General features: G+C 38.1%; 1 protein-coding gene across 1 annotated transcript; it reads right to left on the bottom strand.

Annotated features, from left to right (window-relative positions):
- Window positions 1-121: 121 nt before the first annotated feature.
- On the bottom strand, window positions 122-14564 carry LOC121879543 (protein brambleberry-like; the record flags this gene model as incomplete). Its single annotated transcript, XM_042386201.1, has 8 exons — window positions 14137-14564; window positions 11074-11213; window positions 10713-10841; window positions 7449-7634; window positions 6332-6554; window positions 4242-4358; window positions 3172-3434; window positions 122-245 (listed from the first exon to the last, which is right to left on the bottom strand). Coding segments are annotated over exons 1-8 (1324 nt in total), but the record flags the coding sequence as incomplete, so codon positions are not given.
- Between the last annotated feature and the right edge of the window lie 3214 nt (window positions 14565-17778).

The following is a 17778-nucleotide window of genomic DNA, read 5'->3' as shown; positions in this document are numbered from 1 at the left end:
TGAGTTCATTCAGTATGTATATGTATGTGTTTGTTCCATGTTACCTTCCATTAATTGGGAAAAGTTAGCTTGTATTTATTTATAAAAATATAAAAATAAATTACAAATCTTAGCAACTTACCCAATACACAGAATCCCAAAATAGTAGTGAGTGTAGAAAAATCTAAACTGGTGTCATGCTTCACTTCTGCCAGAGCATTGAGTGGCACCAACACCACCAGGGCTACCCGAGTCAGGTACGGTACCTGAAAAACAGCGACAATTTTGAAACCTCTTATAAATTCACACTACAAATAAAATATACTGCCTCGGTGACTGAAATCCTAGAAAGGTTTGCCCACGAACTATTTAAATATATGCTTTTACTATACTGTATAACCTTTAACACATTCAGTTGGTTGTTCAATCAATTGCAAGTTCAATTCCAGAGGGTGTAAAGATTATGCACATGGTATAGCAATATTCAACAGCACTGTAGGATTATATAACCATAACCACTACAAGTCTACAACTTAACACTTATTATTTATTTATTACAATATAATTCTCATAAGGCAAATTAAAGCACCTGCCCTAAACATGGCCAAGAGGTCAGATTTTTGACCTCTAAATTGATGATCTGGCCTCATTCACACATGCCTGTACTGTACTGAGAACCTATCTTGAATTCAGACAGAGAGCACCACAGCTACTGTGCTCTCATGAACAATAGAGGGATTTTACACAGGCCACTGCCCACCTTCCCTTGGCCACCTATTGTGAGTGGCCATTAGGTAAATAAAGTAAGGTAAATAAAGGCGGCCAGATGTAAAGACACCTCAAACTTGCATTCTCTCACTCTGTCTCACACATAAGCATGCCACCCTTCGCTTTACTTACTCTCGGTTTCACACTAAAATGCAGAAACTCTCTCGTCCTCTCATACATATACTGCACACACACACACACACACTGACTCCACATGCTACGACGACTTAGGTCACTTGGGACACCCAGGCCAGAGCTGAGGACTATCTACAACACCTTTATTCTCCCCAAACTAACGTATGCGTCACCAGCCTGGTCGTCTTCTCTCAACTCCACCCAACAAAGTCGGCTAGAGAAGGTACAGAAATGGGCCTGCAGAATCATGCTCAGCGCAGAATACTCCGGCTACATCAATGCTCTCTCCACCCTGGAAATACCATCCCTCAGTGACCTCCACCACCAATCACTGGTAAGGTTTGGCAGTGAACTAATGCACCACCCTCGTCATCGCCACCTCCTGCCACCGGCAGCCCCCCACCCACCTCGAGCAGTCCGCCACTACAACAAAATTCAGCCCACAAGAGCCCGCACCAATAGATGTAATAATGGCACCATCCCATCTATTGTTAAAATAATAAACAACTCCTGATTTATGTACTGTACAGCCCTGTAAATGTATTCAATGCACATTACATCATTATGTCTAAATCAAATGTAAGTCTGTATATTTTCAGCCACCGGCTGCAACTCTATTAATAAACCGTTTATTTCTATTATTATTATTATTAAATACATATAAGGAAAATAATACTCATACTCCAATTTTATTTTGGAATTTACATGGCACAGATTTTTATAAAATCTTATGAAACTAATTATTTATGAAGTGGCAGTTTCTGTGGCTCAGCTGGGTGTTATCAACAAAAATGCAGTAAATGCAACAAATGTAAAAACCTGTCTCTCACCATCAGTTTTGGAATATATTTTGTGTCGCAAACCTCGTCAGTTGTTCAATAACATATTATACTCTCTATTCTGTTATGACACATTATCATTATAATACAGTACAGTGAGTTCTGCTATAATGCGTGTCTAGACAACGCGAATTGGCTCTAACACGATTTATGAATAGAGGAACGATATTTGTATAACGTGAACGCTTGTTTGCTGTAACGCAATTTTTGCTTACTATTTCTCCAATTTTGTGGTATTAACCGTGAATATGGTAAAGAAGAATATCTCCAAGAAGCGTTCTAGTGATCGCATTCCCAGTGATGATCATAAAAGAAAGGCTATAACACTAAAGAAAAGCTCGATGTTATCAACCTCAAAATCACCCTTCTCCCCCATCAAGTTATATTCATATTTTTTCAAGGTAATGTGTTACATTTACTGTATGATTTCATTATTAGATATGAATGTAACATTTATTTAGACTGTGCTATCCTTTGTGTTAGGCTAACTACTAAATTTTTTTCGATTTCAAGTAGTAATCTGCACCTAACCCTATTTTCTCCATAAGCCCTGTTATTTCTATTACGCGAATTTCTATAACACGATGTTTTACAAGAACACAACTATCGCGTTATAGCAGAACTGACTGTACACAGAAATAAAAAAATTTATTCTCTTCCCAATGATGCCACCAAGTATCACTGGTAACGATTTGTTTGTCACTATCAAATTTAACAGATCGTTATTCAGAAACTCCAAAAGATAATCAAGTTCGTTTGAATTTTCAGTGACAGAACAGTCACTAGTTAGTCCACAACTAACTCTGTCAAAATCTAGAGTTTTAAACTGTAAGTCACCGGCAATCCATCCCCAACACTCTACGCCATAGCATCGTCTTCCCCTCCCTTTGCTAGTACTTGGCTCAGCTTCGCCACTGCTCGACTCATCTCTCTTTCTATTGGCTCTCCAACATCACTGTCACTCCTCTCTATGTCCAAGACAATTGTTACTTTCTGTTGAATCAATAAGATCAACATAAAAGTCAGGATTGGCAGAGGCATCCCCTTCTACTGCCTGCCGGTCAAGACACAGTTATCATACACCAACCTTCCCGTTCGCCACTGCGATAGTAACTCGGTGTTTTTTCATGACGTAAAATATGGACTCGGTGAAAGGAAACACTAGATAACTCGCCATACAGTACTTTCCAATCAAAGTTCATCTTCAAACTAATGCACGCAATTTAAAAATGTTCTGGGATATGTCTGTCCCACCTGCATTGTACTGCAGGAAGCATTTATGTGTGTATGCATCCCACCCATAATAAAAGAGCAAAATATGGCACTATTATTTTTGCTGAGGTTTATGAGTTTGGGAGTTACGTTCAGTTATTCAGGATAAAACACACACCATCTTTGTACAATTATGGATGATGCACCTCTAAAAATAAACTAAAAAGTAAGAACCAACCTGTAGAAAGCTAGCAGAAATCATTCCAATGAAGAAGTAGCTAATATGTAAGACACAACTATACACCTTCTGGACAGTGTTATCAGTGCCACCAACAAGAGATGTAATCCAAGACAACTTGTCTTCAACCCCGCGTCTAGTAGAGTGAAGGACGTCCATCAAATGATGCACCGTCGCGTTCATCCGCTGCAAATCATCCGTCAGTCGCCCATACTGATGAACAGTTTCCTCATGAGCTGACAGGATTTTTTGAGTACTGGTATCTAAGAGTTGTGAGTAAACAAAAGAAGATCTTATAACACAGAAAAGATCCTCTATTTATATAATTAAGGTTGAGCAAATTATTAAAACACATATTAACGAGTAAATAACTACCCAAGTTTGTTAATTTTTTTAATTTACTAGAATTACAATCACAGACAGACAATTAACATGGAACGCCCACTACACCCATGACTGCCCACATATAATCACCAACTGCCCTTGCCCATAACACACACATTCTCATCCACATGCTGGTGCTCTTTTGTTTAGAACTCTTGTCAACTATAATTGACACACAATTAATTATACAAACCGTCCTTTCTCTGTAGACACACACAGACGTACACAGTCACTCCAAAAGTTATCTTTACAATTTGTGCGAGACATTATGACAAAACCAACGAAGGATTTTGACAACCCTAATGAGACAACAGGAGTCGTAGTGTTCATTTTGAAATTTATTGAACCCCTCCGTAAACATCCCTTTTGGAGTGACTGTACATCATCCCTGCTATACCCTCCACAACCTAGCTTTCAGTCAGGGATACAAAAGCCTACTTTTAGAGTCTAAAAATCTATTGAAAATAAAATGGAATTAACTACCGGTAATTATTTTAGTGTAACCCACATGACCCCACAGGTGCCCAATAAATCCAACAGCTTAAAAATCTATTCCTATAATCAGCAGATGCACATGAAGAAGTCAACCAAATTCATTGATCCACACTTGATACTTTTTTCCTGTAGTCCTGCATGTATTAAGAGACAAATTACCAGGCATACAAAAAATTTACAATAAAACTCACCTAATTTCTGCCAGACCTCGAGTGCATTATCCTGTATCTTGGAGAGATCTTCAAGAATAGTGCTATGTGCATCTTTCTGGCTGTTCTCCTGTATCATCAACTGCTGATGTGCTTCATCTGGTGATAATATAAAGATCAAAATATAAACTGTGTGATACACAACTACTCCATCTACAAGAAGGCCTCCGATAACGACGGTTCTACTGATGGCGATTCATATTTAAGACCTTAGTTAATTTAGTACTCAATACAATTTACACGATTATTTTCTTCATATTTACGACGAATATAGAATAAAATATAAAATAAAATTACCTTTTCATATAAATAATATTAAATCCCAATATACAGTACAGTATAGCACTTTCATATCGTTACATGAATGGTATCTACTACAGTAATAAACCTTTACAACCCTTAATGACCAATTGTTTCATTGGCTGTAATTTGTCGTGTCTGGCCAATAAAGTGCCTGACGGACATACTATACTTGTGTTCTACAGTATTTATTCTCTATAACGTACTGTATTATAATATATTGCATAATTATTTATTTTGTAACCGTAACATTGATATACGTATCAAGTACGATGTTTGGGTCAGTCTCATCAAAACAACCCATAGAAGCTGACGAGTTCAGAGTGGATTCACTCACATACAAACTTGGGTTGTCACCGGACTCTTCACCACTGGTCTGCTTTACCAATATACAGTACTGTACGTTTGTCTTCTATCTGGTGATGTACTCGTGGTATTCATTGTTGAGGTTGGCTGGCTGTTTTGTTCTTTATGTGTTTGTGTTTCTTTCAATTATGATTGTTTTGGGGCGATATTTATGACCCTAGAGTAGCATCGTAGGTGGTAAATGGTTCGTAAGTATTATATTTAAAAATTTTACTCATCTTTCTTTTCTCCAATCATCAAGTATTCACGTATTAAAAGGGACTACATACAACCAATATTTAATACCACAGTCGGAGTTCTTCCCAATACAAACATTAAGGACCATTCACAGTAATTCACTTTTAAAGACTTTAATTTTTTGTTTGTTGTGACCCTTATCCCTTTGACTCACAACAGAGAAACCTGATGGTTAAAAAAAACAAAAAAAACAAAAATAAATAAATAAATAAATAAAAAGTTTTTACCTGAACTTATTAACCGAACAACAGTACCGCTGCTCCCCAACTTACGACGGGGTTAGGACCGACATCCAGGGCGTAAGTCGAAATGGTTGTAAGTCGGAAATTCTTAAATAATACATAGAAAATCTAAGATGGGGGTCTCTTTTTCTTCTCAACACCACAAAACACTCACTTTTAAGCTTGCCAGCCATTTCAAAATGAATTACAGATGAAAATTTTGTCTGTGTGCTGACTTTGGGACTCGAAAATACGTAATTTGACCAAATTTTGGTACGACTGAGGCAGGTCGTAAGTGCGGGTGGACGTAAGTCGAGTAGGTCGTAAGTCGGGGAGGAGCTATGTATCTCTAAGCATTTTACACAAGATTCACATCGGTGAGATGGCATCCTTTGTTATTAACACAATGTTGGTGTACTCGCTCATTGTTCTCTGGAGTTCTCATGGTACAGTAGGTGTTTTCCCTGGAGGCTTCTTCTTTGAAGCAGAAGCCATTTCTCGTAAGATTTTAACCCACAACTTAATTATGTTGCAGCTAGGAACACCGTCATTCTGATGAATGTTAAACTGGCGGCAAAATAAATGCTGAATTGCAACCACACTCATTGTTTATAAAAAATGTCTCCATTACAAATGCACAATGCTGTACGGACCAGCGCTCCAAGGTGACTAATCGCTTTCAGTTGAACTGCACACGAGCTCAGTGTCACTGCCCCCCACTCCAAAGGTTTCAAGTACTGACGTATTTAAAAACCATCAGGTTTCTCTTCCAGACCCTGATGCTTTTCAACCCTTACCATGCACCATTTCTTTCCCCTATCATCTCTACTCCTCCTCCAAGCAGATGCACTATTTTGTGTTTACCTGTCCGTGTAAAAAACTTTGATTCAAATGGGCCTCTCCTCCTAAACAAAAGATATGTACTGCAGTACGACCATCATACATTACCTAACTTTCGTTTAATTGTTTCTGTGATGAGCGCAAGTTCCCTTTGTCCTGATGCAATCAGTTTCTTCTCTCTAGACAGTTCACGCAGATTTGAGGAAACAAAGCTGTGAATTGCATGGTGTGCTGTTGAAAGCTGTTGCTGCTGTTGTTGAAGGTGTTTATGTCCATCACTCAGTGAGTCAAATGTCTTTGAGGTTGCTATTCCAAGGGCTTCTTGACTTTCCTGTAAAGCAGTCCAGTCCTTTAAAAAATCATCAACCAATAAAGTATTTCAAAATATAGTCCCCCTTCATCCATGATCTCCAAGGCAATCAAATCTATGCTTTTACATGCAGTACCTTTTGTGTAAAGTTTGGCTAATATGCATTCATCCTGTCTCAAGATACATTTTAGTTCCAGTGATCTTTTGACTTCAAAAAGATACCTGTAAACATTGGTTTGGAAATAGAGTAGTGGATGAGTGGAACAAGTTACCAAACATCATCATTAACTCGAATATGCTGGATAGCTTCAAACATACAGTAGGTTGGATGGATATATGACCGATAGGGGTTGGGAGTAAACGGAACTGCCCAGTATGGGCCAATAGGCCCGCTGCAGTTTCCTCCATTCCTATGTAATAAGGTTTAGAAATTTACACACAGTACTTAATGTATGTTTGGTATGTTTAGCCTTGAGATATCTTGCATATGAGTATAATACACAATTTTGTATTGACTTTGACCTACTACCAGTACCTTCAAAAGTCAAAAACACAGATTTGTTGACAGACAGACAGGGTGATTACAATAAGATTCCTCTATGTCCAGTGTAAGGCTCTATGAAGCTGAAATCAATTATAACCTCAATATTCAACTCATAATTGCATAAGTTCTTCTGTTTTTCTTAAGCTCATAAAAATTTCACACTTGAAGCACTAGTATGTTAAAATATGAGGAATAAACAATATATTTGAAGAAGTGCACAGCTCATGGCTGGGTAAGTAAAGTCATTCAGACTAAATAGTCCACACAATAAGGGCAGACAGCAGTTTGTTTATATTAAAAAGAAGACTAGATAAGTGATAAAAAAAAGATGAAACAATGAAAATCTGGCTGAAGATAATCAACAAACTGACCTGCAGGTCATCCATTGACTTTATTTGTTCTTCAGCTGTATGCATTAACATGTTGACTGCCATCTGGGTCTTGGCTCCAAACTGTTCTTGACGGGAAGCATAACAAACTGCTCTTGCACGATTAGATACAATATGATAAGCATTCCAGGTGTTTGGATCCATGTCTTTTGTACAATCTGAAATTGTCTGTAACGAATTAAAAAATATATATATAATAACTACTGTATATTGTAGTATACACTGTAATATAGAAAAATGCTGCCGCCTGCCTCGCCTCTCCCTCCTCCTCCCTCCCTCCCCTCCCGCCTCCCTCCGCCTTGGCAAGCCGTACTGTAAGGTTGCACAGTGTGTGTCTTTGTTGCGTTATCACAGACGTCATATGACATATCGGACTGTGATTGGCCATGCATCCCTACCCCCTCTGCTGCTAGCTGTAATTGGTTTAAAGTAATATGACGTGTCCACCCGGGGAGGGAGAGAGGGAGGAAAGAGGACGCTGCCGCGCTAGTTTCATCCCTCCAGGTCACCCCGTGTATACGTGCATCCACCGCCACCAGAGAGAAACCTTTCCTTACCTGGACCCAGCCGCCCTAAGCCCAAGAAGACACGCCGTGGCCTAAGCTACGAAGTGAAATACCAGATCATTCAAGATTTGGAGAAAGGATCACGTCAAGCTGATCTCGCGCGCCAGCATGGCGTCAACGAATCTACGATTCGTACTACTAAGAAGGATACAGCCAGGATTAAAGAACACATGAAAATCACAAAGTCTGCAGGTGCTTCAATGATCAAGTATTTACAGAACAGGGTGCTGGTAAAGGTGGAAAATTTGCTGGTGAGTTATTTGATTCGTCAGGCAAGACGGAACATGGCGGTCGACATGCGCTCAGTGCAGGAGTACGCACGTGAACTTTACGCAGCAGTGTCACGTAAGCTGGGAATTGCAGAGCCCAAACCCTTCAATGCTTCCTCTGGTTGGCTGCATAGGTTTAAGAAGAGGAACAAGATCACCAACATTGGTGGTGAGGAAGCGAGTGCTGACCTTGTGGCGGCTAGAGATTTTCCTCCGTTCTTACGTGAGGTTATGGAGGAAGGACAGTACACTGATGACCAGGTGTTTAACATGGACGAATCTGGTCTCTTCTGGAAAAAGCTACCTTCCAAGACCTTCGTTGTCCAGTCTGCCAGCAAGGTAAGGGGTCGGATGTTGCAGAAGGAACGCATCACCGTCCTCTTTACCACCAATGCCTCCGGTACCTGTAAACCAAAGTTATCGGTGATTCACACAGCCCGCAAGCCGCACGCCTACAAGAATATGGACATGAACAAGCTTAATGTCCACTGGCTAACCACACGTAAGGCGTGGATGTCCTCTTCTCTGTCCCTCTTCTGGTTTGACGACTGTTTTGTTCCCGACGTGAAGAAATTCTGCGAGCAACAGAATGTTCCATTCAACATTTTGTTGCTCCTTGACAACGCACCTGGACACTCGCCCCTACTTATGGATCGTCACCCCAACGTAAAAGTGGTCTTCCTTCCTCCCAACACTACGTCATTAATCCAGCCCATGGACCAGGAGTTGATCTGCAATGTGAAAGCTGCATACTCTGCAAAGAAGTTCAAGCCCCTGAACGACTCTACCAACACCAAGGATGAGTTGCGTAAGCTGGGTGACACCGACAGCGAGAGTAAATGCGACGAGGACAAGGAACAAGAGGTGGCGACTCAAGAAGTTCTCGTCAAACAGTTTTGGAAGAAGTTTAACGTCAAACAAGCTGTAGACTTCTTGGTGGAGGCATGGGATCAGCTGTCTATTGCTATGATTCGTCACGCATGGAGACATGTGTTGCATGGCATACCAGCTGAGAGGAGGAGTCAACCTGTGACTGGTGAGGTTCAGGCTGTTGCAGTAGCAGTGGACCTTGCCAGAGAAGCTGCGCACAATATTACAGCTGAAGGCTTCTCCGAGACCACCAACGAAGACATCCTGGATGTGATCAGAGATCCTGAAGTGACTGCCGACGAGATGTTGGAAGATGATCACGTCAGTGAAGAGGAAGAAGGTGCGTCATTCTCCGAAGAACACAAGTTAAGTCATAGTGATATTAAGGGTGCCATGGAGTGTGCAGAAAAAATGAAGTCCTTCCTTTCCCGCGACAATGACGACGACCGCTATGAAATCTTCCATACCCGGCTGGTGCAGGCTATGGAGCCGTACATCACGGTGTATCAAGACAACATTAACACTAGCAGTCAAAAAAGCATTACCGAGTTCTTCGCCCGCAACCCACCACAGCCAGCCAGAGCCAGTGACAGTGAAAGTGACTTTGAGGGATTTGTCAGGGAAGTCCTGACAACTGTAAGTGACAGTGATGGTGATGCACCTAGTAATGGTGATTCACCTGAGGGCCAGTAATCTGCCCTCTGCCTCGGAACCAGCCTCCATCCCCGTATGCCGACCCATCTCTTCTACTAACATAAGTGTTCAACATAACTTTTAGTTTTCCTAACCTAACCTTTATTTTTCCAAACTTAACCTTTATTTTTCCTAACCTAACCTCTTCTATATTACTTGTTTGTTCATACCATCATAAAGTTAAGATAAAATTTTACTACAACATAGTTGTGTGTCGTCAAAAAGTGGAGTTTGGGGGTCAGGCCAGTCTCTATTGGAATTAATCCCATATGTTCTGTTGTTCACTTAACGCGGTACCCTGTGGGTTCAATTGACCGCGTTAAGCGGGGTACAACTGTGTGTGTGTGTGTGTGTGTATATATATATATATATATATATATATATATATATATATATATATATATATATATATATATATGTATATATTTCGTATATATATATATATATATATATATATATATATATATATATATATATATATATATATATATATATATATATATATATATATATGTATATATATATATATATATATATATATATATATATATATATATATATATATATATATATATATATATATATATATATATATATATATATATATATATATATATATATATATATATATATATATAGTATATATATGAAGTCCTTAGAAACATTCTTGAATAACAGGAAACTGAGATGGTTAGACATGCAAGAAAAGCAATATTTATGATACATCAAGACAGTAAAGAATAAAATTCCAAAAAGCTTGGGGGACCTGTTCCACTTTCTTTAGGTGAGACTAATGTTAATCTGGGAGACTGAAAAATAAACTTTGGCACAATTAGTTAAATGCTCACCATGTCACTAGTGCAGGGATAAATTGGTCGCCCCTCTGCCACTGATTGACAGTTCAGAAGGTTGACAGCTACTTTGGATAAGTCTTCTTCAGTCAGTTCTGCACATGATGTCTGTAGTCCCAAGATAACCTGAAACAAGATATTTTGTCAACTACCAATATACTGCATATAATATACCCAGTAATTACATACATTTTAATAAAATAATATAAAAATATAACCAGAGCACATAACAGTATACAATTTCTTACAATAATGCCACCTACTAAATTTGCCATTGATACAAGATGACTTGCAATTTCTGAAAGAGAAAGAAATATTCACAAAACCTCACATAAAATATATACATACAATATCTTACCTTATGATGACAAACATCTAACTCAGACAGCTTCAAGGAGGTATATGCTGCAGCTTCCATTAAGAACTTCTCATCTGAAGACTTTATTTCAAATGGTATTTTAGCAGCTAAAACAACTTCTGTCACAACACCTGCATCTTCTGCAATAAAGGGTTGGAAAAAAAAAAGCAAATTACATTACGAAACTGTTCTTTTACTGGAAATACATCATACGGGGGAATAAAAGAAAGTAATTTGAAGTAGCAAATGGGCCATGGTCTCCTCCAGCATGTTCAAGTGATTTAGAACAAACAATTATCGAATAATGTCCGAGTGTTTTAACGGATCACTGACTGGTGCCAAACTTTGGTTTGTCCCTGATAAATTCATTGTTCATGGATTATTTTTATTTTTGCTGTATTTTTAATAATTTCACCACTTATCAGCTAACTAGCCATTCGAGCAGTTGGTCTACCCAGTGTTAGTACAAGAGGAAACTGGAGTGCCAGGAGGAAGCATGTGATGATCGGTAGAGTCACAAGGGATACCATCCTTCACACAGTGTTCTGGTCAAGCAGGACTCGAACCCTTGACACATTCGTGAGAGATGGTTTGCGTTCATGTAAACGTGCCGTGAAGGCTTCTGCAAAAAACATTTCACGTGATGAACTTTGCAACTAGGGCAGTGAACACTTAAGTCACCAAGGTTACCTTGGCGAAGAGTCTATTCTTATCAGTGCCACAATACATCAGAAATTGAGGAAAACCTAACGGAAAAGTAACAGTTGCCTTAGTTCACCAGAGTTAAGTGTAAGAGTAGAAAACAGAGCAATAAACCAATGATACTCATTAGTGGTCCTACTCGGACCACTTAGGTTAACGAACACATTTTACACATTTATTTTTGCATGGCTGATAAAAGTACAAAAGTACAAACATTACTGATAAACAGTCATATAAAAGTACAAAAGTACAATGATAAAAATCAACATAAAAGTACAAACATTACTGATAAAGTCACATGATGTCAAACGGCTCGTAGCAAATCTTTAACAGTTCTTCATCCACTACTGAATTTGTCCCACAGTTTGAAGAGCTGTTCTTGGTGATGTACATAATTGGCCCGTTGTTTTCGTAGCACTTTACTAATGGACAAGAGCCGCACCTGGAGTGTCACTAGTTTTGCTTCATTATGGAGTAACTTGATTAACAAATAAAAGTTAAGTTGTCCTTTTTCTTGCTTTCAAGTTAAGGCAATTATGCCACCCTTCACAGTCATTACTGTATTTGTGCCGACACACCTTTTAAATACACTCCAAGCAGATGGGGTCCAGATGTCATTCCTGAACCTCTAGTCAGCTACTTGTTTGAAGTGTGCAAGGTGGGCCATGCATACCAAGCACTGGTCAGCCATGGTCAGGACTCAGAATGTGACTGATCCTGTAATCTAACAACAACATGAAGTGACTTTACACTTTATAAACAGACAGGAAACTCCTTTGTTACGAATGTGAATCATGGTTCATTGACCAAGTTCTACTAACACAAACGCATAAAATTCGTTCTTCATACCGATTGTGCCCTCGGTATTCACTCATTCAAACTTCATATTTCAATGAACCAAAAGAGACATAAAACAAATCTCAAACTCATTCCTCAACCACTAGTCAGCTACTTGTTTTAAGTGTGCAAGATGGGCCGAGTTAGAAATGCGTGGGCCAAGTTGGTTATTTAAGATGGGTCGAGTTGTAAGTACACCGCAATAGTAACACCTAAAAGTTTGTATACCTAGAAGCTGTATAAGAATCATAATTCAGGAAGACAGTTCCCTCTCCCTAGAGAGACGAGTCGCATAACAGGCATTAGCTAAGCTGAAGCATTCATAATTCCCACCGCAGCAAGGCCAAGCATTGGCCAATGTTGCCATATTTAAACCATACAAGAACAAGATAGTTAAGGCAATATAAAACAACAACAAAAATTACTACTGTAGAAGCCTCTATGGTTCCTGCAATGAGCTCTCAAGCAACTAAGCCGGGGTCCTTATATGCCAAAACTGCAAGATAGATTACCACAAGGGATGCTTATGAGTGACTGAGGATCTATTTGAAGCCCTCAAATGCATCTCAGCTTTAGACAATAAACCTGTCATGTTTCTTTGCAGAGAATATATGACACAAGTTAAGGAGGTATTAAAGCCTGTAGAGGAGCATGAAACCACGACAGATAAGTTAGATAACTACAAGCTTGCCAAGTTATCATGCAGAACGAATATAAGAATATACTTTTTCACAGTGTGGTAGAAACGGTCTACCAGCCCAAGCTGTGGAATCAAGAACAGAACAGTACTGGGCTTCAAAATAGACCTCGACAAAATTATTAAGAACAATGGAGGGATCCTACACAGGGAGCTGGCCTCCTTCCCTCAGTATGGCCACCTCTAATTAATGGCCATTATGTAAGATTTCTCTTGTTGCCACCCGAAGAATTTTGAGAATTTTATGGATGTACTCAATAGTCTAAACAATTCTAAGACACTTTTCTTCTATACTGTAATGCTTCTCTGGCAAATAACCTAACCTCCTAACCGAGTGTCTTAGTGTTGCAACCCAAAAAATTCTAAAAACTCTTTGGCTGGCAACAAGTGAAATAATAACACATACCAAAAGGTAAATAAGATAGCACATTACAGCTGTAGCACCAACACCCTCCATTACCATGCTATATAATACATGACCCAACTCAGAAAAATAGCATTTCCTCAATAGGGGAATATTACATTAGGTTAAATACTGACATTAAATAACCACTCAGAGGGGGGAGGGGGTAGGTCAGGCTATGCTAGGTTAAATAAGGAAAACATTGGTATTTTGTTTTTTCTCCAGAAATAAACTATCTCCAATAATAAAAACAAAAACAGCAAAATTCATGCAGGAAAAAAAATGTGTTTGCTGGCGAAATCGCTCACAGCACTTAAGTAAACGTTTGCCAATTTTAGACATGGACTTTACTTACATTCAGTAATGAAACATCAAAACAGTAAACACATTAATTCTGGGAATCATAAACACCAAATAAACTTACCATTTGTATTCCCAAAGGCAGTGTCTGAGCTGATGACAATGGGCTGTTTCTCCTTCGTTTTAGCTTTAAATAACCAAGTGAACAACCCTCCATGGCACAAGTTAACAAAAAATAACAATAAGATTATCTCCAATATTTTCATGGTAGATATGAGGAAATCCAGAACATGAGACGGTGAAAAATACGAGTAGAAGCAGAGACACCAGCGGGAGGAACCGTCAGCTGTTTTGTTTTGAAGCGGGGTAGTTAAGGCACCCTATTGGTCCTCCACTCTTGTCAAGTTGCCATATCCTGACTATATTTTTGTTTTAATTTCCACCACTTAATCAGATAATTAACCGTTCGGGTGGTTGGTCAGGTGTTAGTACAGAAGGAAACCTTAATCCGTGAAACTTATGGTGATGTTTGTTAGGATCACACTCAAGGATAACAACACCCTTCTCTTGTGTCTCCAGGCCAAGGAGGAGTCAAATAATTCACATTGTTCAGCGATACGTATAGCCACCAACACTAGTCATGCACTCTTAATATTTATATAACTTCTACAGTAAATGACAACAATTTAGTTTCAATTATTAACCATATCTAACTATAATATAACATTATTCTCAAAAGATAACGTGGCACCTGTCCCTTTAAACCTGTAACAACGTGCTTCCATGATGCTGTGGCATTAGTCATTTGATAATATACTGTATTATATCTTTCAGGTAGGTTCAATATTTCTACATCTATGAGATTATGTGCATGGTTTACCTAATTAAGTGATATCTTCAATATCTTACATATCCTCTTCGCCAGTTGCTTTGGCTCATAATAAAAAACAATCGATCCAAATAAATAACTTACACCTGTTCATATCTTTGTTGTGGTAATAGTTTGGGGAATTACTGTAAAATATGTATTGAGAAGAATTGCAAAAAATAAAAATATATGTATATGGTGTTAGGGAAGAGAGATATAAAGAATGATATATGATATACAGTAGATAATTTAAATAGGGCGACTAACACCAGTGGAATAGTTTATGTAGCATTTAATACCGTCTCCTATACTAACTTAAAATATATTAATTTTCTTCAATTGTGCCAAGGTAAAGTTTGCTAAAAGGATGAATACCATTATTATTAACCTCACTTGATAAGGTATTTAAACCCGGCGGTGAGTGACGTCATCATCAGCTGACTCTCGACGCACATCAAAACAAAGCCAGAAATGAACGCCAACACGCAGGTCCTGGAACTGGTAGGTTTATATGCCCTATATATTTACTCTATACATATTTATTGTTGTTGATGATGAGTATTAAACACCAAAGACCTACTAAATATATTATGTGATTTAGAAAGTGAATGGAGAGCTTGGAAAAGGAAGGTAACTGCTAACGTTTAGGGTACCAGAGGAAAAGTTGAGTCAAGCATTAGTTGAACAGGTGTAATGTGGTTTAATCTGCCACCATTCTTTGTTATTGTAAAACTGGTGTACAATGTTACAAGTAGAATTTGGAATTTCATGTATGTGCTTATATACAAATAGTAGTACCTAGTCCCATGTGAACATTAGATTTAGTGGCTGATTTGTTTTCATTCACTGGGCCCGTAATGGTCCTAATGACTAAAGACAAACCATCACTGAACTAGGGTACAGTAAGTATGTTGCCTTGTTATCAATCTCTTGGGCTGTTAATAGCCTCAGTTGAGATATATATAAATCATCACTAAAATGGCTAACTCATTCAAGATTCGTTATTGTAGTGTGTATTTTAAAAGAGGCAATATTAATTACAACCCAATAGAACCTGACTTAACTGGTAAAATTGCAGATTACAGCAACCAAAGAATCTGATAAAAAAATGTGTTAACCTAACCTAATGTAATATTAGAAAATTATCAAAGAAAAAATAGTTCTATCGATTAGGTATAGTGAATTTCCGAAATTCTGTGATTGCTGTTTACTGCAATATTACCACGCAACCAACCAAAGACATTTACCTAACTTCCTAGGTGGGGCTCTGCCCTCAAGACCCCTCACTTTATTAAACATAAAGTACATAATTATGATATCTGGTACCAGTGAAAGCAACTTTGTTGAAGCGCAATGGTATAATTTTACCCTTTTTGTGGGCTTGACGGTACGCTGTGAACGATGGCTCGGTTGTAAACAAACAGATGACATCTAGTGACTTGGCAGATTTTGAGGCGGAATCATGTACAAGGCACGTAGAGGCACTATTTTAGTGTCATAGGCTCAATTTCCCTCATTCTTCATGCCATGCCCACTACAGGTGATTTATGATCGTAGAAGAAAAATTAAAATTTTAAAAAGGTATATTTTAATTAAAAGTTCGTCTCTTAAAATACCTACTATAATGATAAGAACATGTGGAAAACATGAATGAAATTGAACAAATCTTTTCGGTGGTAATGCTGTTCTCAGAAATTACGATTAGTTTTTCTTATGGTTTTCAGGTGATTTGAAAGAGTATGGCTATAATTTTCATTGCTGATGACCCCTTTACCACTACCAATGACAGTGGTTTCGTACACAACCACACGTTTACTAGTTCTCCAGAAAGTTTGTTATATAGACAAAATCAGGTTACAACAATATTGATGGATATTAAGTTCACTAAAAACATTTTTGTGGGATATTATATTCAAATCTCTTTCATGTGACCTTCACATAATCAGCTTCGATCAATAAGAGTTCAGTACTTTTACTCATGAGAGAATTATGCATTTTTCAAAAATTTCCCCTGGAAATATTCATTCATGTTATGGCTTCATCATGATGAACACCAGAAACAAGAAGAGAATCATTTATTGCTCCTCCATTGGACTTTTTGTAGGTTAGGAAAGAGTAGGTCAGGTTTTCAAAGGTTTAATTGTTTTTTAATTTTTAGTGTTTAACCCTACATTTTCCTCATCTTCAAAGCCCTGCAAATCATTGTTATATCACCATAAATATAAATCGGCAACAAAAATGAAAGTTATATTCTTTTAAATCACCGTGAAAATTTTATTAAAATTCTATTTTGGTTATTAATTTCCTATTATGGGCATTGATGAATTTTTACCACTAACTCTTCCTGCCTATGGTATGCTCTGCTCTGGTACTAAACTGGGTAATTCATTCTGCAAACACCAGCAAACAATTTTAGCATGAAAGGCAACATGTTTTTAATGTAGTTTTCAATGCTGAATATGGTAGTGATACAGTATTTGAAATTTGGGGAAATGTACAATACAGTATAATTATTGAGTTATGACCTTTCCTACTCTGTCAGTCTTGACCTTACCAAAGGTGGGCAGGCCTTTGAAGCAGAAAGAAAATATGGGATAGGTAACTAAAAGAACCTAACTCTTATGTAATACAGTAGTATATGGTAAATTAGATGAAAGAAATTTATTCTATATTCTTATACAGTACTGAATTTCATATCATAATTGTGTACTGTACAATAAAGGTGAACAGTTTAAAGAGAAAATGTGGAAATTAACAAAAGTTTGGCAGTGTGGATATTGCCATCAACACAGGAGACAGTGAGCTTAGCGTCGGCCGACTGACGAACAGCATTTGTGCCTTTTAAACATAACAGCAGGAATTTAAGATGATGCAGTAACTCATCAGGTGTCGAGTGTG

This window comes from Homarus americanus, unplaced genomic scaffold (genome assembly GCF_018991925.1).
Source record: "Homarus americanus isolate GMGI-L3 unplaced genomic scaffold, GMGI_Hamer_2.0 scaffold17353, whole genome shotgun sequence".
Taxonomy (NCBI): Eukaryota; Metazoa; Arthropoda; class Malacostraca; order Decapoda; family Nephropidae; genus Homarus; species Homarus americanus.
The sequence above is the reverse complement of the archived record's forward strand: the minus strand, read 5'-3'. Positions and strand labels throughout refer to the sequence as shown.